The sequence below is a fragment of the Glycine soja genome, chromosome 16 (genome assembly GCF_004193775.1).
Source record: "Glycine soja cultivar W05 chromosome 16, ASM419377v2, whole genome shotgun sequence".
Taxonomy (NCBI): Eukaryota; Viridiplantae; Streptophyta; class Magnoliopsida; order Fabales; family Fabaceae; genus Glycine; species Glycine soja.
This window is the reverse complement of record NC_041017.1, coordinates 37,649,228-37,671,711: the sequence shown is the minus strand read 5'-3', so window position 1 is coordinate 37,671,711 and position 22,484 is coordinate 37,649,228. Positions and strand designations below refer to the sequence as shown.

Below are 22,484 nucleotides of genomic sequence, written 5' to 3'. Positions count from 1 at the left end.
TCAAAATTGTAGATTTTTTAAAATGAGAAAATTAAATATTTTTATTTTAAAATAATAAAAAAAAACCAAAATTACAAATTTAATAAAATAGAAAGATGAAAATTATATATTTAAGCCATTCCATTTATATTATACAAAAAATATACAATTTAATATTTGAATTTTAATTCATTCACATATATACAATAATTTTTTAAACGATTTTGGTTGGACAACCATGTTGTTAATATGAATAGAATTGAATTTAGATTCTTCAAGTTCAAGTTAGAGTATTGTAATATATATATATATATATATATATATATATATATATATATATATATATAGAAAACAAGACTCCGCTATATATAAGTCATCAGATAGGTTTTTCTTAAAAAAAATAGTAGTCACCAAAAGCTAATGTATACTTTACACTTATATTATGATGAGAGAAAAAAAAAATTGGTTATATGATGAAAGTTGACCCAAATTTACCAGTGGACTAAAGACAGTATGACCCCAGTGATTTAAGTATGGTAAACATCAGATTGGCTGATCTCTATTCTTAATAACAACTCCCTTTATATTTACAACTGTAGATTGGAAAAAAAAAAAAACAAAAAACAAAACAAAAAGATATTGCGCTGTCTATATCTTGCTAGAAAAAGGAAAGGGGGGAAAACCCAATTTCTTGTCCTTGCACTACATTCTTTATTTCCGTCCACATCAAACCAAAATCCAATGGAAAAACTCGAATAGCAAACAATATAATTGACATTCAAGATAGATAAATTCTTGACTTAAAAAATGAAAGAAAGAAATCTTTACACATTACTTCTGTTAGCAGAAAATTGAATAAGAAATTTCAACTTTTCTGATAAATACCAATGAATTCCAATCGATCAGTAATTCCTTACAGGGTCAATACCATCATCAGCCTAAATGAAGATCGTATTTTGAATTTTACGGCTCTCCAGAAAACAGTAGGGAAGGAACTAAGTTAGCTGCAACATCAGTTATCCTAGCGTGGCATGGTAATGAGCTCAAATGTCATGGTGTTTCCATTATATCATTTTCACAAAATTTCCATGATCCATCGCCTTGCCTCTTCATAACATACTTAACTTTGTAAGTGCTGCAATCAATCAATGAAAAAAAAATGTTAACAAACACAATATTAGCAAAGAAACCAGGATGCAGTGCTTGATTATAGTTAAGAAAGAAAAGAAAAATCATAAATGGATAGCCAGTGTCTTGACTACTATCCAGTTGTATATGCAAGTACATCTTACAGATAATAGTTTGGGTTCTTCTGCTGTGAACCGTCAACAAGTTCAGATGCTTCCTCTAAGAGAGCTTCAATTTCTGCCATGTCATCTCCATTTCCATCTGATAGAATGTCAGCTCGAATAATAGATAACTTGAGCAAAAGAAATCTCCAGTAACAAGATCTTTCTTTTGCAGCATTGGCCAAACCTTTCCACTGTACAGGATAACAGCACCAATTAATTCTTTTAATTAGTTGCGTGACTTTGTGTTCATTATCATTCCATTCAATCATTATATCCATAAACTAACAAATTTTTAGTATTTCACAGCATGAGCTCATTAGACTCCGCACTTGTCAAAAGCAAAGTATAAGGGTAGAGAATAACTTGATGATTTTACAGAGTAGTTCATTGAATGGCAAGATGAATTATTGAACAATACCAACTTGAAATGACATTTTATTACATAAAAAAAGGTTAAAATAAGCCACAGCATGAACTACCTGAGCAAGCATAGATTCGTCAAGAACTTGAGCTAGACAATTAACTTCATGGCTAGGGCCCAAAGCTTCAGCTTTTATTGTTTGCCATTGCCTGACCATGGTTTCTGCTTCTTCCACAGGCATCAGCCTTCTGGAAACATTAATAGGGTAGGATGATGAGGTAAGAGTAGTGTGTAAATCACTATGATTTCCAGTACCTGACTGGTGCAACAAGAGTATCTTAAACATTGAAAGGATCCTCTTCACTTTGTTGGCCATGGTACTTTGCCTAATATAAGCTGGGACTACAGGGTAATCAGCTGAATCTGCAGTCCAAGCAATGTTATCATTAGCTTTAGTAGAAGCCCAATGAGAACCAGTAAGAGTCTTGCTAAGACCAATTCCCGACAACTTAATGCTAGCAAATGCAATACAACCCAATACGGTTAAGTATGTTATTCTTTCAAATATGTGTCCTTGAGGGAAGTAACTATGCCAAATTCCTGAATTGCGATGACTACCAAGGTTCCTTTTCACCTGAACAGGAGACTCAACAGGATTGCTTCCTGTTTCATTTCTTCCAGATAGCAATGAATTCCTCAAATCAGTAGGTGTCAGCTGCTTGACAGCAAACCCTAGATTAGGAGAAGAGCTCATGTATGAGCGAGATTCCTCAACATCTCTACGTTCTAAGGAACCAGATGAGGATAGAGGTCTATGACATATAGTGGGCAACATTTGTTGAGCTCCTTTAGAATTCTTGCTTCCAGAAAATTTCTGCTGAGCATTAAAGAAATTGGCCTACAGAAATGGGCATCCATAAGCAATTTATGTTCAAATTCAAAATGATAAATTAATTATTGCCTACAATAACTGATCTTACTAGAGCTGGAGAACAATCTTTAGTATCTGGATATAATGCAAGCACAGAATCTTTCAGCCACATTTCCTGCTCAAGATCAGCAAGTAGTCTGATATAAGAAATAAAAACTCACAATTTTATCACAAAAACTTAAGATGAAAGATATAACATAATTCTTGAAGCATTCAAGATCAGCTGTAATCTCAAGTAAAAATATAAGTGTGTGCCATTTGAATATAAGTGTGTCAAAAAAAAACAATTGTATGTCAAAAGGAAATTATTTTTCTATGAAACAAAACAATAATTTTAAAAAAAAATGAATATAAGTGTGTGCCATTTGAATTTGAGGCTAAGCATAAATTATTCCAAAATACACTAATCTTTGAAATCCAAGTCATAGTTAATTGCTTATACTTAACATGTCAAATACATGTCCCAAACAGCAACAAAGGTAAGAATGATCATGATAACAAGAGAAATACCAATGACGGGTTTACAGCAGAAGCATCCATTATTGCCTTCCCCAAGACTGAGATATTTTTGGAATTTGAGCTTAGCTCCAGTTGCTTAAGCTTTTCAACCACCTCAGCCTCCGTGCCCTAGAATTTAAGACAAATGTAATGTCGAATTATGCTGCAGATACTCGGGAGAATTGAAAAGGGTGTGAAAAATTTTTGCTGCTGGAACCAAGATTCAAAATGTACCTGTCCAAGTAGGAATAAGCAAAAAGCTTCCTCAAATTTCAAATCAATACCCTCTGATGCTATCAAACATTCACATATGCCTTTTGCTTTGTTAATCTGCATAAAATTAGTACAAACAACTAGTATCAAGATGAAGTTCAGAAAGCCACTGTTTGGGAATGTATGGCAAGAAAACAGTATTTATGAAATATGTACTATAACAGGAGTATAAAAATATGTCTGCAAGACAGTACCCAAAAAAAAAATGCCTACAATCAGAGAAGGCTATTACCAACTCTTTTTGCTTGCTGGAAAACCCAATCGCAATATGAGCTTTAAAAACTCTATAGAAGCAATTAGAATCAATTACTGCCCTTAGATTCTGTGATTCAATGGTCTTCTTATTCTTTCGCATCACAGCTAAGTTATCCCAAGGAAGAAGATCAACTATCTCTTTAGCCAGCAAACTGTCAAATGCTTGGCTTAGAAAGGAAGGCCAGTCCTGTACTTGGCATGAAGCTTCAACATCAAGACCCTGCCTGAGCAATTCCCGCAAAGCTGAAATTGCACCTCGTCTTCGATCAACATTTTCAGGAGCATGTGGCATGCTCAGCAGTTCCAAGGTGCAAGCAGGAGCAAGCTCTTCAAGAGATTCTTCAATCTAGAAACCATGACAAGCATCCTCAGGGTTGTGTTCCATGCCTAATATACAGACGTAATGTGATAATTCAAACAGGAAAGAAGTTGATGTTTCATGTTTGGTTTTGATTATTTTTTAAAAGATAGTCACTTTTTTTTTTCTTTCAAAATCTCTCTTAGGAAGCAAAGCAGCCAAATACGGGACTTATTTTTACCAAAATAAGTTAAACCACCATTACTAAAGAACAGTAAATAGCCCAGTAAAAGAGTAGGAAAAGGGAGCAACACAAATGAGGAAGAATGACATTGAAATAGAATTGATAGAACAATAAAGTTGCTAAAAATAAATAAGTATGCAAAGATACTAATAAGTATACTGTATTCCCTGATTATGCCTAGATTACGAAGTTGACCTGAAGTATCTATTTTCAAAGCTTCATGAATTATTGTAGGCAATAACGACCTAATGTTACAATGTAAATAATCATTTTCACTAAATATGTGTACTGAATAATTCTCAGATGAACTCATTTCCAGAAACAAAAATTTAGAGTGCAACAATATTTCATTTGTTGACCTTAATGGTCTTTTTTCTTTTCTGTTGAATGGAGGGCTCAAGTTTATAACCCAATATCTCAATCATAAAATATGTATTTAGCAAATCAGCTATTAACTTGAGATCTTTAGTGAAAACACACTTCAAAAAAGTTTCTTACCTGAGATAGCAGTGTCATTTTTGCTAGAGACGGTTTACTTCTTAGAAGGCACTGGGCACGAGCAAGAGCTTCAAAACCTTGAGATACTTTTTTCTTCTCAAAGCCAATCTTTGCAACTGCACACTTCAAGAAAGCACCAATGGTAAGGAAAGGGTAAATAACAAGACTGCTAATTCAGGGAGTAATTTTCCAACATATCTGTCCACAGGTCTTACCTCAGCTAATGCCATGGAAAGAATCAGGTCATCAGTATATGGCTTGGCATTTTGATGCCGAATACTTGTCTGTCCAATCTCCAGCACAAGCTTTGATTCTCCAACCTGAACAAAAGGAATAGAAAAGCAACAGTCAAAATATTTCAGCAAAAGATAGAAAAATGTAAACAAGTGAACCATTAGAAAAAATATCAAAGAAGGACTAAACACACGTCAAGTGTACCTCTTGAAGAAGGCAAAGAGCACCTGGCAACCAAGACCAAGGAATTTGAAGGGAAGATTTAGGGGGTATCTTTTCCCTCAGATTACCAGCATATTCTGGCTCGAAAAGAAGCTTATCCCTAACATCCATCAGCAGATCCTGCAAAGCAATATTAGATAAGAGCAGCAACCAACAACAACTCCCATTACTTTATCTGGGTGCATCTCAAAAGCCAAATTTAGGAAAACTTTGTAATCAACAAATCACAAAGCATAACTGGTCCATACCTGACGAGCTGCAACGACATCAATTGTGTAACCTTCATCAATTTCCGCATTTTTCAAACCCATAACAGCCTTAACTATTTCATCTTTCTCAGCTCGATCAGGAACACCAATGAGCTGCAAAATGACATAACTGAGAGGTCATTGGTCAAGTATAAATCTTAAGACAAATATGAAAATTAGCCTTTGGCAAGGATTATCTAACACAAGAAACAAAACTGAATATTTAACACTCTAACTGTAAGCATAAAATTGTAAAAACTCATCATGGCTGCTGAACATTCCCAACCACCTACTCCTCCACCACATGGAAAACAAAAAATGCAGTTACTCAATCACTTCCAATATACCATAATTGCAGATAAGCATTGTTCAGCATACAAGTCTAAAATTACAATGGGATTAAAGCGTCAAACCAGTACTTGAATTAGGAGATTCCTGTTTCTTTTTCTCTATTCAACAGTAGTATCTGTAAGGTTCCTGTATCAATAATCTAGTTGGCATACTATATTCGAGATAATAATATTAAAAAACAACAACAGTGAAACAACCATTCTATCCATAGAAAACTTGCAAATACCAATAACCAAGTGAGGGAAATTCCCCATTATTTACCGATCATCATCCACCACTGACAATCTGAAGACATTTTTAGTTTCAGAAAACATTTTTTATTCATAATTTTCACTTTCATAAATAATTACAAAAATGTCATGCTGTCGCTACTTTACTTCACATTTTCAAATATATGCATTAAGAAACTGCATTCATGATTTCCTGTATCGTTGAGAAGAATAAATGATTATTAAAATATAATAACAACAATTTCTAAATTGAAAGGCATCTCATGACTCTTCTTTGACCTTACCTATTTTCGTCAACCCAAAAGAAATTATATATATATATATATATATAACAACGCACGCAAGCACACACAAAACGACAAACGCAGCAAGCTCTATCACCTGGTAGCACGAAACCGGAATTTCAATTTCAGCGCTGGATTTCATCTGCGTGTTTTCAACAATGCGAGTATCAGCCAACTTCAACTTCCTCCTCTCGAGCAACACATCACTCCTCCCCGCGTGCGACGAAACGCAAAACGACGTCGTATTCACCTCGCCGTGAGAACCGGCGAGCGAAACCTTCTGGTCACAGTAACCGATGCGAGCAATGCCGTAGATAGAAGGAGCGATCGCAGCCGCGTAAGTAAACGCCATGAGCTCCGACTCATTCCCCCAACATAAAACCCTAAACGACGAAAATCAGCTTCGGCGACGCGCGTTTTCTCGGAATTGGAATTCGGAGAAACACATTGCGCGTGGGAGAAGGTGGTACGATGTGTAATTGGTGGTTTGGAAACGGAAAACGTGAGAAGGAAGTAGTGATGGAGGAGTGGCAAGTGTGGAAAACGTTGCAGGGAAAGATGAAGTGTAACGGAAAGTTAGAGGAGAGGGGATTTTCTTTTGGTTCGTGGAGTTAAGAGAAAATGGAAGTTAGGAACATTTTCAGGGATATTTATTTCCCCTTTTGAATCTTCTTTCCTTTAATACTATTAGATGGAAATGGAAACTTCTCATGTTAACTCAAACATAAGCCACTAACTCAACTCTGATATGATAATGTCTTCTCCCATCATTAACTATACTATTGTTAGTTAATTCTTTTTCTTTGAATTTTTCTGTTAATTATATTTGTATTAATTAAAAACCATACTTATTTTTTAATTGATGTATTAATTTTACAAATTAACAGTTAGTATTATTATTTTTTAAAAATATATACATTTTAACATATCGTTTTTATAATTAGTTGAATTTTATTAAGACGCATAAAATTATGTATGAAGTTAGCAGTATAATTCACGTAATCTTGAGACTTTAATGCATTTCAATATTAGTTAATTAAAAATGTGTTAAAACATTATTGTTAAACATTTTTCATTCATGTAATGTAATAGTCTTTTAAAAAGATATATATGCCTTTTCGCTTTAGTCCTTTCCTTGATGATGATGTTGTTAAAGTGGATTACTGTGTGACATTATGTGAATCACATGAACATTTAACGAAATAATACTACGACAAGGATAAAACCGACATTTTCTTTTACCAAAGTAAAACCAACAAAATATTTTATATAGAGGGAGGATTAAAAAAAATATTTTAGAAAGAGCAAAATCTTTATGGAAGCAAAAGTAAAATAAAATAAAATTATGCAATTCCATTATTGACCCCTTAAATTTTACCAACCGCGATTTACAGAGAACAGAGTCACTGCCCCCACCAAACAAAAAAGGCACCTTGTTCCCGCGTGCGAGCAAAACACAGAGCACTGAAGAAACTTGACTTCACTTTGACCCCTTAATGGCGCGAGGAGGGAAGGCGAAGAAGAAGGAAGAAGGGGAAGAAGAGGCCAATCTCACAAACCCAGAAACGATAGAGCGGAAGAGGTTGAAATCCTTGGCCATTTCCCACAACATTCTCTCTGAGACACCTGCACGGAGCTCCGTTCAGCTGAACCCTTCCTCCGTCGTGGCCAAGCACCACGGCAAAGACATCATCAAGAAGTCTCAGAGGAAGAGCAGCAGGTACCTCTTCTCCTTCCCCGGCTTAATTGCTCCCATCGCCGGTGGCAAGATCGGTGACCTCAAGGACTTGGGCACCAAAAACCCCGTTCTCTACCTCGATTTCCCCCAGGTCGCTTTTCTCTCTGCTTTTTGGGATTTCGAATGCAAGTTGGGATTTTTGGATGTGGGTTTGGCTTGGTTTTTAGTTTCTGGATTTGGGTTGTGAGAACGGCAAATTTGGTTTCTCTTTTTTTCTTTTTTAAATGATAATTTAGGCCTTGTTTACTTTGACAAAATGTTTTGTATATTCATTTTTGTTTTAAGTTTGATTAGGAAAGAGTGGAAGCGGAAAATGGAAGAAAAAACAATAAAAAGTTGTTTTGCTATGTAGACGAATGCTAGTAAGTAGTAACACACCCTCTAACACTTTTTTTAACACATCTTTTATTATTAGTTGATTTTTTTTTTAATACCAGAGAGCGTGTTCAAAAGAACGTGCTGGAGGATGTCTTCTAAACAGCATGCCGGAGAGTTGTTTTGCTAACATTTCTCTTGCTATACACTTGAAAATAGAAAAGGAAGTGAAAATTAGGTGATTTTTTTGTAATTAGAAGTGAAAACACAAAATGAAAATAGAGAATGTTTTGTCAAACTAACCAGGATTGGAAGTGTAACTCACTATCTCTGTTTGCAATTTTGTCTTTGATTTTAATTTATTTGCATGTTTTAGTTTTTAAATTATTTAAACTTGCTTCGCCTGTCATAAGCATAGTTAATTTGTTTTTAGCCTTCTGTTTGGAATACTATCTGTTATTGCTGTTTTTAGTACTAGTGTTTGTATTGGTTTTCTCTTGGTTTCATTTGGCTTCTTTTTGGAAATGTTAAGGAAGGGAGTTTATACTGAATCCGTGTACATCAGGTGTATATGCTAAAGTGGCTGTTCAGTCATGAGTGGATTTGGTGTATGCTGTTGTGCGGTTGACTAAACTTGTGTAATGGTAGCTCATAAGCAGAAGTTAAGAACAACTTATAAAGTAAACTATAGTAAAGTTGTAATGGTTTGCCAATATTTTTCATACTATCAGTGAATTTATCAACTGGAACTGTAACAAGATAATTCCAGGACTAATGACAGACCAAGGTAACCAGTAAAATAATGCTCAATAATTTAAGGAAAATAATTAATAAGTCGAGTAGGAAGGAATTCAGAGAAGAGCTAGAGAGAAGAGTGTAGACTTTGGATACAAATTGCCCCACCCCCTCCTTCCTCTCTTAATTCTCTCCAAGATTCACTTCATGAATTCCCTTCACTTTGGAGTAGCCATCTTGATTTATAAGTTCTTACCTGACCCTAGTTCCTTGCCTTTCATATTGAATGTGTAACAGATCTGACTGACTCGGCTGAAGTGGCTCGACTTGTTGTAGTTCACAAGTCTGATTCAGCATAATTATAAATGACTACTTGTTGGTCAAAATCTTGTTGGAGGAGAGTGGAAATCAAGAGAGGAAATGTTTTCTTAAATATATCTATTGTTTTTCTTTTAAAATTTTGCAACAGTTTTAAAACCTTTGATGTGGTATGTTGTGTATTGGTAACTGACAAGATGTATTTTCACTTTCACTTTTCAGGGTCAAATGAAGTTATTCGGGACCATTGTATATCCAAAGAACAGATACTTGACTCTACAGTTCCCTAAAGGTGGAAAGAGTGTAATGTGTGAGGATTACTTTGATAACATGGTTGGTGTTTTTACCCTTCCTGGTTACTTTTGTTTGCCTTTCAGACATGAATTAGAGTTAATTAATGTTTAATTATAAGGGGACTAATAAATGCTTAGTGTGCCTTCTTTCTTGTTATGTTCTCCATATCAGAAGACAAGGGCTCTAAGTGAATTGTAATATGTAGGAATGGATAGAATGATGCATTGGTTTTTCCAGAATATGGTGAAAAGTAGTCAACTGAACTAAACTTGAGTTAGTGCCATTATGATTCCCATTTCGTACACAATGCAATATTAATTCTTATGTTTATGATATTAAAGTTAATGTTCATTACTGATTCATTTCTCCTTTGAAACATACATGTGTCTAGTGTCTACCCTTTCCTCTTTTGACTTCTTGTTGGCCTAGAAATAAACATTCTGCATTTCTTTTTTCTTCATTTACTATTTTGTATCTTCTGGAATTGGACCTTTTGGGTATGAATGCCTAAGTTCCTTATCATCAATATCTTGATTTTACTAGATTGTATTTTCGGATGCATGGTGGATCGGGAGGAAAGAAGAAAACCCAGAAGAAGCCAAGCTGGAATTTCCTAAGGAATTGTATGAGGTTAGGAGCTTTTACAACAAAATAGTTGCCAGATCATAAGAAGCAACTTGTTCTTATTGTTTGGCCTATGAAGTTCATTTTTGTTATCTACTCATGGAATGTCCTTCTATTTCAGGGACACCAATCTGAATATGACTTTAAAGGGGGTGCAGGTGCCGGTGCAGCTTCTGTAGTTAACCAAGGTGTTCCCAGAACCAAGATTCAACGTGTAGAGCAAGAGTCACCAAAGACACCCACTGAAGATGATTTGTCAGACAGTGAAATCAATTTAGAAGATACAAAGGAATTGGTTCCAGTCCGGCATTCAACAAGAACTGCAAAAAAATCATATAAGTATAAGCCTCTTTTTTATTAATTTACTAGATGTGTGCTGTTTTCAAGCCATAAAGTTACAAAAGAAATTGTTTTGTTATGATGTTATCTGTAACAAAGCATTAATTGCTAAAAATTTAATTCTGATGTTTTTGTTTTGGTTTAACCATTTATTTTTCAGTTATTTAACATAAAGTGGAATGTCTGACTTAAGTAAAAATTGTAGCACTTGTGACTGAAAGTCCTATTCATTTAGTTTTTTGTTGGAGCAGATTTGCTGAAATTTCTTCCGGTGATGATTCTGGTGAAAACAGCCCTGACCTTTCTGATCATGAAGAGAAAGTGGCAGAAGTTGATACTGCTGTAAATGATCATAATAGCTCAAATATCTTTATAGTCAGTTTGGTATCCCTTTAAAATTGTGGGTGAAAAATGCTAGACGTGTTTTTTCAAACAGTTCTTTTATATAAACCTCATCTCTGAATTTTGCACCTCATTTCTAAGGTTACACCAAACTGACTCTTATACTTTATTAGTTGCTTGAATGGCTGTGTTCAACTTTAATTTTCCTTTTGATCTCCTGTCAACCTGAAATTGATAACTTTCTTGATCTTATATATTTTATATTATCAGCAAATTTATATTTTATCTTCCTTAATTCACAGATACAGAAAAAAACTGTAGTTTTTGACCTCGATGATGAGGATGATGCACCAGTAGATCAACCTGCCAAGAAAAATAATGAGTCTGCTTCTCGATCAAAATGTAAGGAAGTGTCTCAATCTGCTTCAGCCAGTGCATCTACCGAAATTAAGTCCAGTAATCGTGGTTCACTTGTTCAGGCTACTATATCCACATTATTCAAGAAAGTGGAAGAAAAGGTAAGCTTTTGAAACTGTTAGCAAGAGACCCAGCACTTACTAGCTCTAAAGAAAAATGTTAAATTGTTTGTTCATCTCTGATATATTTTGTAAGTGTATAATATCTGTATGCATGTATTATGCCCCCAATTAATAAAGTCCATAGTAGAAGGTCTGAAAGGTCCCACCAGTTCACTGTTTGGCATAGTTTTATAGATAATACCAGTTACGAAATGCCTGTGATTATGCAAAATAATAACTTTCACACTGTACACTGTGATATTATTTGTTTTAATCTCTTTGATTAAACCTTAGTTGAATGGTTCATGATAATTTATAACTATATAAGTATTGCTGCATGATTTGGAGGACCCTAGTTTCATAGCGGTTTTACCTTACAAGAATGAATCTGAATCATATATGTATTGCCTGACATTGCTAAACATCGGTCAAATGGATTATCTTATAAAAATCTTATATTTTTCAGAAAACTCCAAGAAGTTCGAGGAAATCTCCATCTTCCAAACGTTGTACTCTTTCTAGTTTCTTGTACATTATTACAAGCTAGATTATGAAGATTGAATAACAAAAGTTATTGATGTTTTTCAGCTTCAGGCCAGAAGTCACAGCCTGCTGGTTCAAAAAGAAAGACTGATCTGGTTGAATTTTCTTTTTTTATTTTTTATTTCCTGAATCTGTTTTTCCTTCAAGTGGGAATGAGAACATTCCTTAGTTGGCTCATGTTGGAGTAGGATGCATGCTGAGTTATTTGCTATTGTTGTAGGATGAAGGATCCAAAAAAAGGGCAAGAAAGACCAAGGACAAAGATCCTGGTGAGTATGCTCCCTTCTTCCTCTGTATCTTCTAATGGCTATGTGGTGCTATCATTATTGAAAGGTAGTAATTCAAATTTCAAAGTGAATGAGTATGCATCTCTTGATTGCTGGTCCCTTGTTGTAGAGATGTTTGTAGTTATAGACTAGTCGGTAGCAAGAAGAAGGACCCAACTGAATATAAGCTAGTTGCATGTTATTGAAAACTGTATTGTGCTAGAAATAATATAAAGCTTTCATTGGTTGAGTGTCACCTTTGGATTTCATTTAGGACATTGTTGTTCACAAAGGTTTTTTGTGGTGTTATGCCAGAGGTCTTTTTAAGGAGTAGTCTTTGACAAGTCTTCAGAGTGATTGGTGTGTTTTAATACATGTTTCAAGTTCTTAGTCTCACTTTATTCTTTTTCAACGAATTCTTTGTTTATCAAAAATAAAAAATTATTAGCAATATAATGATCTGGTAATCTAGATTATTATAGTATATGGCTGCTTTGATGGGGATGTCTGCCAGTAATGCATATCATCAAAATTCAAATCAATGGAAGAAACTAAAAGATTATTGCATGATTTTCATATTGTTATGGTAACTGTCTAAATATTTCAAATAATTTATATCCAGCTACATTTTCTTTTTTCGATGACTACCAATCTGCATTTAAAACTTGTCTTAAAATAAGCTGTTGGATATAAAACTTTGGCAAACTTACATGGTTGTGAATTTTTTAGGTAAAAAAATCAAGGCGAAAAGCAAGAAAGACAATGTAAGTATATTCTCATTCTTGAAACTCCATGCATTTTAGTTCTTGAATCTTCTTTCAGTGTTTTGTTATTATTTTTCATGCTTAATCATAACGCTGCCAAACCAGGAACTCAGGGGAAAGCAATTTGCAACTGTTTTATATATTGGCTTCTCTCATTATTTCAGGGCATCATCTTTGCTTTCAACAATTGCTAACACTAATTTGTTATCTCACTTTTGATTTCTATGCTATTAAACCTAAATGAACTCCTTTTGAAATGTTTTCACTTTGTTTTCATAAATTTATATATGATTTGGTCATTTATGTAATTTGATCTTATTTAGTACTAATGTACCATCACTCTTTATTATTGTTGTTTGCTATTGTGCTTTATTATGAAGTTGAAATGTTGAATTATTATTGTGTTAAAAATATTTTGTTAAGCGTATATGCCATTAGTAGGGTTTTTAATATTATTTTTTATATATGTAAACTCTTGTGAGTTCACAAGTCAACTCTGTCAGTTGAGTTTACAAAAGTTCCCAGAGTTTATATGAACTCTCAAGTTTGACAACTTGATTGTGATGGAAGTGTTATATTCCCACTTTAGATTGCCATTGATTTAAGCTATGAGCCTATAACGTACCCATATAATTCCATTTACATTTTCATCTGACATGTGCTCTATAAATTGAATTAACATCAATCTCTCCAATATGATTACTAGGTGCTCTGAACTATATTAGGAAATAAGAAACTTTGAATCAGTCTTGTAGTTTTCCTTGAGCCAGTAATTTGACATTCACATAATCAATGTAGGTTGAAGATGATGATGATGGTGACATTGAAGAATTTTCAAATGCTTCGGAGGTATTATTTCTAACCTTACACATGCCTACACTCAAATGGATGTATGTACCTACTCAATCTTATAGTTTTTTACTGTTTATAGTTTATAAAAGGCATGGAGTTAACTTTCTATATACAGATTGTGTTTATAATAATTGTTTTCTTTAGGATACTAATGAAAGTGATGAAGACTGGACTGCTTGAGTGTGTGATCTAAGTTGTGGTTGCTAGGCTCAAGAAATGACAAGACAAGGTCATGCAAGTGGTGTGATGATATCATGACCTGGTTTTGCATGCCATGTGGTTATGATGGAAATATCAGAACGTGATGACTTGGTTTTGCATACCATGTGGTTTATGATGGAAATATGAGAATAGATTAATACCATGTGGTTATTATGGAGAAAGAATGAAATTTGTTCAATGTTTACCAATCCAATCTTCATCTCCCAGCTGGGAGTCATTAAATGTATACTCTTTTTTTTTTTTTAATTTCGATTATCTTTTAAAGAGTTCCACAAGGTTGAATGAACGTTAAAGAAGCAAAGCTTTTAAGGATACGGAAGAAAAACCTTGAGTAGCGATTTCATTGAATTTGAAAAGGACCATGCTCGTACTAAAATAAAACAAGTGAATGAACTAGGTTTATTTCCTTTTCTTGAATTGAGAGTAAGGAATAATTTTAAAATTGATGATTGACAACTGGTTGTACACAACTTTCTCACTTCACATTTCACAACAAATCCTTGTTCCTTTTTCTCGGGGTTTTTTTTTTATCAAGAATCAATTTCGAATATTTCTAACCTCTTGTGAAAAATTAGATTTTAGTCAAATTTGTTAAAATATGCCACGTACCTAACCAGCAATGGAAGGGTACATCGTAGAGGGACTAAAAAAAAAGAGGGTCGGGGTTGTATTTGAAATCAAAACTAGGGTTACAGATAACTTGGTATATTTTGTAAATTATTAGGATCGTTCACTGAATGAATTTCTTTATTTTAGAGGAAACTGAATGAATTTCAAGTATAATATTAAACTTCTTTACCACGATTTGGTTTTTTCAACTCGCATTTTATTTGTTTAATTTACAGGCAAATTCATTCTAGAGAATATTTGGGGGATAATTTATTATATCTTATTTCTCTTTTCTTATTATATAAATAGGAATATAAATTGTGAGTGGTTTTAGATGATAACTATATATATATATATATATATATATATATATATATATATATATATATATATATATATATATATATATTATTTTTAATTTCAATTTGCAAGTAGTAAAAAAATCAAATATGTTGTATTAAAAGAATTATTTCTGGTCGTATTTACGCATTGATATGCCTATGAAAAAAGTGCGAGTTTCACCCAATCATTGAAAAGTTATTTTTTTGAAATTGTCCACAAAGGGTTAATAATTTGAAAATAAAATAAAGTTGGACTCCTTTATTCAATTGTCATTTTCAAATCTTCATATAATAATTCAATAACATGATTGCTTCCTCACTAAGGAAAACGAATAAACAATGTCTGACTTTATAATCCAACCAATTCAGCAATTCTTAGCAGTGTTTATATGGCAACCCAATATATTATCCATTTATTCTCAATGAGGAAAGGTATTCAGAAGTCACGATTATCTGCTTAGTTCATCTTCAAAAAAGGTGGTTCCACTTTGGCTCATGGTCACATCTTTTATATAATCAGATTGCCCTATCATGACTAGTCAAATAAAAACAAAACCGGATAAGGTTTATGAGTCAAAATGTCAAATGAAACTCATGCCAGGTTTGAATACAAGCCCAAGCCAAAAATAAATTTATGCACAAGCTCAAATAGTTGGAACTTAACATTTCATGAGTCTTCCTATTCTTTTATTATCTATGGAAAAAGGATTACTGGTATGTTTGGATTAGATTCATGGTGAAGAATAAATTACTATTTTTTTCATGGTACTACCATAATTTTGAGGAGTAGAATTGATACTTGGTGTTATCCAAACACAATATACATCAGTTTGGTCACATTCTGATTATCCTCAAATATCAACAGGAGTCTGTAAAATTGAAAAGTATAAATGTTAAAATATCTTTTTTTTTAATCATTTACTTGTCAACTTGTAATTAGTTCAAATAGTGCAAGTCTAACTTTCTTTAAATAAGATTTAAATTTGAGTTTATATATGAAAATCTGAATGATTTCAACAAATCATGCTATGGATGTTTCCAACTAGAAGATTGTTCCAACAAAGATACTTGGAGACTGTAGTGCTATACCAAAGCCAACTAATGACTGCAACCATTTCACATTAATGAACTTTTGGGCTTCTTATTAATTACTCAAAATTTATTAGTTGAAAGAAAGAACTCGTAACGTGGAAAGACCACTTTCGGCCTTTTAAGTTAAATTAGCTGACATTTGATTCCACCAAGATAACTCTTAGGAGCAGATAAAAGTTGTCCAGATTCCACAATTGTAGTTTAAGTTCGCGATTTCGGCTGCAAACATTAAAAAATCGAAATCTTTGTAACCACAATTGTAGCCACATTTGTCAGCAATTTTTCGCAATATTAAAGATGGTGATGAAATTGCGACTGTAACTGCAATTTAAAACTTTGGTGATACATAAAAAATTATGGCATGCTTAGAGGAAGCACATTTGAAATGAACATGATTTAGGAAACCCAGATAAAACACAATGCAATCTAAACATAAAACATTTACTTCCTTTCTGATATATAATACAAAATAGTTTTTCCTTCTATGTTGTCTAGTTCTACTATGGCAGCAAAAGCTTAAAACCACAGATTTAAGTGATGTTTCACAGATTTACAAGGCAGTAACTTTTCACAAGATCCAATTCAAACCTGACCTTAATTCCCTAATAAAGTATCGACCCTCGCATTTGCTGCTCTTGACAAGAACTTCATACAAATTGGTGGCTTAACTCCAGCAAGAGCAAGTATTGAAGCAGGAAGAGTCCATATTCCATCGCCACATATCAAACCAGAAGCTACAGCTGGTGCAAAAGCATCTGCCTTAGCCTTGTTAATCCTCTCCCACACATACAATATCAGACTTCCAACACACATATCAATGGCAAAGTATGGCCCTATATAGAAAGGTATTGCCATGGCCATTGGAAGTGGTATGAACCTCCCTCTCTTGCCAAGGAAATCTTTAATCAAGTTTATTGCGACGGCAGCAGCAAAGAATATGTAACAAAGCAAGAGGCAGTTTTTTGGTAGATGGCCAAAACCTTGTACCCCCAATATAGCCATGTTACGGTATATAATTGCATATGGGGCAGGATATTCACTTGTACTTCTCCCAAGGTCAGGAAAAGCTTTGTAGAAAATCCAAAATACACAAGGAGAAATTATGCAACCCATTGTTGTGCCAATTATTTGGCTCACAAACATGGAGCGTGGCGAAGCCAATGTAAGGTAGCCAGTCTTAAAATCTTGCATCAGGTCTGAGGCCGTGGAAACAATGTTCATCATCACCCCACAGGCTGCTAGGCCAGCGAGAACTCCACCGTTTGATGAACCGGCCCATGCTCCAATTGTAAAGATGGCTAGCTTTCCATAGGTGGAAGCAAGGGACCAATCTGTTAGTCCACAACCATAAGCATTGCAAAATGCTAAGGTGGGAGCAATTAGGTAGATGACAATTATGTAATACCATTTTAGTTCGGGGAAGATGTGTGGCAGAGTGGCAGTAGAGATGGCAGCAATAGCAACATAACCAGAAATTGCAAACCATGTGGGAATTTGATCTTTAAGGAAGAGTTGGGTGCGGCGCTGGTCATCATAAGATAGATGAGAATTTGAGGGGGAGTCTTGATCTGCAACAGGAAGGACATTCTCCCTTTGTTTTTCCCGGATTTGATGATACAATCCCCAAAGGGTATGAGTAAGCACCTTTATGAAGTTATATAAACCATCTCCTAGTATCAAGGCAATGGCTATAAATACCTGAATTCAAGGTATAAGGTAAATCCAATTAATTGATAGACCTTACAAAGGATGTAATATTGTGGTACTAGAGGCACTTTATATCAAGGAACTTACCCTATAACCTTGTATGCCATGAAGGTTGCCCTCACCAAGGCCCTTATCATACCAATCACCCTCTTTGGTTTTTATGAGAGGCCACATTATTCCCCAAGAAATAATTCCTCCAAGAAGCACTGATATATTTATGATATATGGGCATATCATTCCAACTCCAACATAGATTGCAGCAAAATCAAAAAAGAACCTGCAAATAAGTTTAGATTGGATTACCACATTTCGGATTAGAACATGACCAATTTGAAGTATTTTGCTGTTAGATTTATGCAACTTTACATCTCTAGATAAAGAAACTTCATTTAAAATGAAGATGTGACAACATACTTGTTTTCATATGCTTTAAGCCCCAATGAAGGGAAGGCTTGAAATCCACACTGGTCAGTAGCAGTGTAGAACCATTGAAAGAAGCCCCAAAAAAAACTCAAACTGAAGAATTTTCCCAACATTTTCACTTGCTTCCTGGGAGAGTACAGAAGAAACAGTAAATTAGTTATAGGATGTCTAAGATCTCATGCAGTCACTTCTAGTAACATGGAGCCAAAGATAGTGCCTACTTTGCTAGTTTAGCTCCTTGAGGAGTGTGGAAGCTGTTGATGAGATGTGCAGTTGCAGTACCACTTGGATATGTCAATTTGAAGTCAATGACCATAATCTAACACAAATAATAGAAGCATAACTTAATTAAGACTGTGGCAAGTGAAATACTGATAATAATTGCTAAAGGGATACAATGATAAGCATTAAAAAAAGAAAACTATGCAGGTTTTCTAAATTAGGGGTCAAAACAAGTACACACGAGAAAAAAATAAGAATGTAAACTGAAATTACAAAAGCTCTCATTTATCTTCTCCAAAAGCTGACTTTAACTTATGGGAGAAGCTAATTAATTCATTTACCTTGTTATTTTCTTCTCCTATAAGTGCTTATTGAGAAATTTATTTAAATAGAATATTAATAAATTTGTTTTCAAATTTATTAGGAGTAAAATGAAACATCAATGGACAATGCAATCAATATTTCAAGAATGAGGCAGTGTCATACCTTTCGTAGAGGTACAACTGAGAATAGGCCGAGAAAGCTAACCACAAAGAGAAAACCTATTATCCACCCTAATTTTGGGTCCTTAAAATGACTGGGGTCTGAGGATTGCTTGGCTATTTCTTCACTCATTCCAAAGAGATAACTTCCAAACCCTCCTGTTCATACAAGTCAATCAAAGAATGAAAATTCTCATTTGATGGGGCCATCAACAAACAGACTAAGATTCCTTTAACTTGGAAACATCAAAATCCCATTGTAGAGTTTCTGTTTTTTCTAAAGTCCAATTTTCTTAACACGTAACCTTTCAACCAGATTAAACAGTTTGCAATACTTTTTATTTCAAAATATGATGCAAAGAGGAGTGCTAGCAAAACACACTCTAAAACAATTTTTCTAACCCATAATTTATTATTGATTAAAATCTATTGAAAGCTATAAAATCAAGAAAATAACTTGTTAGATGAGAAGTGAAACATTTGAAATTTCTAATAAATTTCGGCCAATAATAATGAAGAATATGTCAAAAAAAAGTGTGTTGTTAGAATTATCCATGATACAATATGTTTAATGATACAAAATTTATAATTTTTAATAAAATAATGATGAAAGATGAGATAAAGTAACTTAAAACTTCTGCTGATGTTCAGTTGAAGTTGGTAGAAAACATCAACTAATTATTCAATCGCATCAACTTGGTTTAATAATAAGTGTAGCCCAAAATTTTCCGAAGTTGTTGTCATAATTTGAAATTTGAAAACAAAGAAAAAGTCGAATCTTTCAAGGCATGGACAAATTTGATGACTTTGCAGCTCATCTCCAGTGGCTTTTCCAAAGTCAGTACTGTAGATTCTAGAAGATAGGTATCGTCTGATGTGAAAAGAAGTAACGTTTGATAGCAAAAACAAAAGATTGTGATAACACCACCACACAAAAAAGAAGAAAAAAACATATGATATCGTCCGGCCATAAATTTCTTCCAATTTATTCAATCAGAGGGATTGAGAGAGTTGGCTCAACTCTAAAATAAGGAAATTTCAATGAAGAAAAAAAAAAGAACAAAGTTGATTTCATGCTGATTCAATTAACCCCTCCAGTGGCTTATCAATTATAATCTTTATTATGATATTACTACTTTCTCCTTTGAAAATTTCTCTGTAAATGATTTGATAGTGAGAAAATGATTTCATTTTTTCTCTGAGGAATTAGATCTGTCAACACTAGAAATTAAACTAGGCCTAGCTCAAATTCAAATCCCCCACAAACTATCACACTGTAGAATCTGTAACGGAACCAAAAATCCAACCTTTTCAAAAAATTATTGTTAAATTCAAAACCAACAATATCAACCTCATGAAACAAAAAAAAAAAAAAAAGTCACAAATCACAAAAACTAACCAATTCAAAACACTACAGGTATCACAGCAACATTAACAAATTCACAAAGGCATAGAATAGAGTGAAAGAAAGAAGGTACCGCTAAAGGCTATGCCAGAGGATGCAACAACACAGGTTTGGATGACAGTGTTCTCTTGCCTTGTGAAGGGTTGCCTCAACATGTTAGATTTCTCCAAGAACTTGGTCCATGTCTTCACAAAGAAGAACCCCAGAAGGCCAGCAGAGACATTGAGTGAAGGAATAATACCAGTGGTGAGGTTGAGCTTCATCACAATGAAGCTGAAGAGTATGCTGAGTGCAAAGCTGACCACAAAGGCTCTCACTGTCAATTGGTTCCTCCATGATGGCACCAGAAGGTGCTGGAACACCCTCTCCACAGAAACCTCTTCCTCCTTGACCTTGGTGCTACCCTTTTGACTCAGCTTGTGTTCATGATCGTATGCATCATCAATGGATTCAAAACCATTGTCCACCACTACTCTATCCCCACTTCCATTTTGAGCCATGATGCCTCACCTCCTCTTGGAAAGTGAAGTGGTTGAGATCTTCCTCAAATTTTGATGTGAGTTGGAATCTCCAAGGAAGGTGAAACTTCCTAGATACTACTCTCTTGTCTTAGGTTAAAGTTGCTGTTTTTTTTCACCTTTTATTCCAAGGTTGGAGTTGGAATCTGCATGGTGTGGTTCACTTAGTAGTATTTATGGATGGAGCCATGGACATCAATATCACCAGCTGGTGGATGAGAGAGAGAGAGAGACAGAGAGAATGTGAATGTGATAGCAAGTTGAAGTCCAATGTAAAGTTACAACTTTGCTAAAAATAAGTGTGACATGGTGGAATAGAATAGACCAGCACACGACAATGATGGGTGATGGGGGGCCCTTGGATTTGGATGCAAATTGGGGTGGATATGTCCAACTGTAGAAGACTATAGAATTATACTACTACTTTTTTATTTTTTTGGTTTCTACAACTAAGAATTTCATAATTCTCTTATATAGCATATAGCAACTTCATTTTTTTTCAACACTTCATTAATACTTATTATTTTTATTTATTTTTTAATCACATTATTTTACCTTTTATATTTATATTTTTTTCTCTCTTTTATTTTTGTATTTCTAGATGCCAAATAAGTTTTAAAGTGTCTAAAATTCATTGTTATTCTTTAAAAAAAACATTTTATTTTCTTATTACTTATTGATTGGTGAATGAATTAAAAGTGTTTAGTCAAAGATATAATATAATAAATTTAAAATTAATTTAATATTTTTTAATTTTGAATAATTGACTAACATTTTATCATTTAATGATATTTTTAAGTTTTCAATTATTAAAAGGAAATTTGATATTTAATCAATTATAAATTAATAAAATATGTAATATTTTTTATTGTTGACTAATTTAAAAATATTTTAAGATTCGGGAATATTTTTAATATTAAAAGACAATTTAAAAGCCAAGCTCTTAATTAATTTTTTCCATTGATCATAGGTATGGTGATATTTTTTTTGGATTTGACAGGAGTACAGACAACTATAAATATAATTACATACTTAAGCTACAAACTCAATTATGTTCGATATATTACATTCTAAATTTAACACGATAAGTAATTGCCCACAATCTTTATTTTACCGGCAATTTTGTTTGATATATTATCAAATACTGCATATTAACATTTTTTCTAAACATTCAAATCTAGATTCATCATATGAAAAATTAGTCTTTTCTATTAAACTAAATCCAATTCCAAAACTTAATTTGATAAATTGTACTGATGAATGGAATGTGTTTGGGATGTGGGTACCGAAACCCAACTTACTTCTTCAGAAGCAAGGAAAGGAATAATTTTGGATTCAATGTACATCCAGGGCCTTGCCACTTGTTTTCCAAAAATACACAAAATCTTGGTGTTTGGGAGTATGCGTGTTCAAATATTTATCACTTTATCATTAATTATTTTTTATTATTATTTTACTGGTCTTTATGAATATATAATTACTTTTTTATTTATACTTCACCTTTTTTAAAAAAAAAATCTCTCACCGTCTTACAATAAATGTCATCTTAAATTATTTTATACATATCAAGAAAATATAATAAATAAATAAATAAAACATTAATTTTATAAAACTAAT

The 22,484-nt window shown here is 33.6% G+C and overlaps 3 protein-coding genes across 7 annotated transcripts; 1 reads left to right on the top strand and 2 right to left on the bottom strand.

Annotated features, from left to right (window-relative positions):
* Positions 1–735: 735 nt before the first annotated feature.
* LOC114390722 (plastid division protein CDP1, chloroplastic-like) lies at positions 736–6,914 on the bottom strand. Of its 3 annotated transcripts, XM_028351583.1 has the most exons (13): positions 6,296–6,383; positions 5,753–5,810; positions 5,334–5,447; positions 5,068–5,205; positions 4,845–4,949; positions 4,630–4,752; positions 3,567–3,935; positions 3,296–3,391; positions 3,074–3,190; positions 2,613–2,678; positions 1,751–2,530; positions 1,272–1,462; positions 736–1,114 (listed from the first exon to the last, which is right to left on the bottom strand). In XM_028351583.1, the coding sequence occupies exons 3-13, from the start codon at positions 5,394–5,396 to the stop codon at positions 1,030–1,032; spliced, it is 2,133 nt and encodes a 710-aa protein (XP_028207384.1). In that variant the 5' UTR covers positions 5,397–5,447; positions 5,753–5,810; positions 6,296–6,383; the 3' UTR covers positions 736–1,029. The 3 variants fall into 3 exon arrangements, with proteins under 3 accessions (XP_028207384.1, XP_028207383.1, XP_028207385.1); XM_028351582.1 differs by lacking the exon at positions 5,753–5,810 and having other exon boundaries at positions 6,296–6,909; XM_028351584.1 differs by lacking the exons at positions 736–1,114; positions 1,272–1,462; positions 5,753–5,810 and having other exon boundaries at positions 1,768–1,880; positions 1,948–2,530; positions 6,296–6,914.
* A 688-nt stretch (positions 6,915–7,602) lies between these two features.
* On the top strand, positions 7,603–14,387 carry LOC114389360 (DNA-binding protein RHL1-like). Of its 3 annotated transcripts, none has more exons than XM_028350014.1 (12): positions 7,604–8,027; positions 9,527–9,637; positions 10,142–10,228; positions 10,344–10,561; positions 10,813–10,925; positions 11,210–11,421; positions 11,888–11,927; positions 12,010–12,059; positions 12,185–12,233; positions 12,960–12,994; positions 13,793–13,843; positions 13,991–14,387. In XM_028350014.1, exons 1-12 carry the CDS (start codon positions 7,695–7,697, stop codon positions 14,024–14,026), a joined length of 1,335 nt encoding a protein of 444 aa, XP_028205815.1. In that variant the 5' UTR covers positions 7,604–7,694; the 3' UTR covers positions 14,027–14,387. The 3 variants fall into 3 exon arrangements, with proteins under 3 accessions (XP_028205817.1, XP_028205815.1, XP_028205816.1); XM_028350015.1 differs by having other exon boundaries at positions 7,605–8,027; positions 10,813–10,903; positions 11,206–11,421; XM_028350016.1 differs by lacking the exon at positions 11,888–11,927 and having other exon boundaries at positions 7,603–8,027.
* Positions 14,388–16,522: 2,135 nt separating this feature from the next.
* On the bottom strand, positions 16,523–21,124 carry LOC114389621 (probable metal-nicotianamine transporter YSL7). The gene is made up of 6 exons (XM_028350327.1): positions 20,423–21,124; positions 18,949–19,103; positions 18,462–18,559; positions 18,232–18,366; positions 17,905–18,094; positions 16,523–17,808 (listed from the first exon to the last, which is right to left on the bottom strand). Exons 1-6 carry the CDS (start codon positions 20,847–20,849, stop codon positions 16,705–16,707), a joined length of 2,109 nt encoding a protein of 702 aa, XP_028206128.1. The 5' UTR covers positions 20,850–21,124; the 3' UTR covers positions 16,523–16,704.
* Between the last annotated feature and the right edge of the window lie 1,360 nt (positions 21,125–22,484).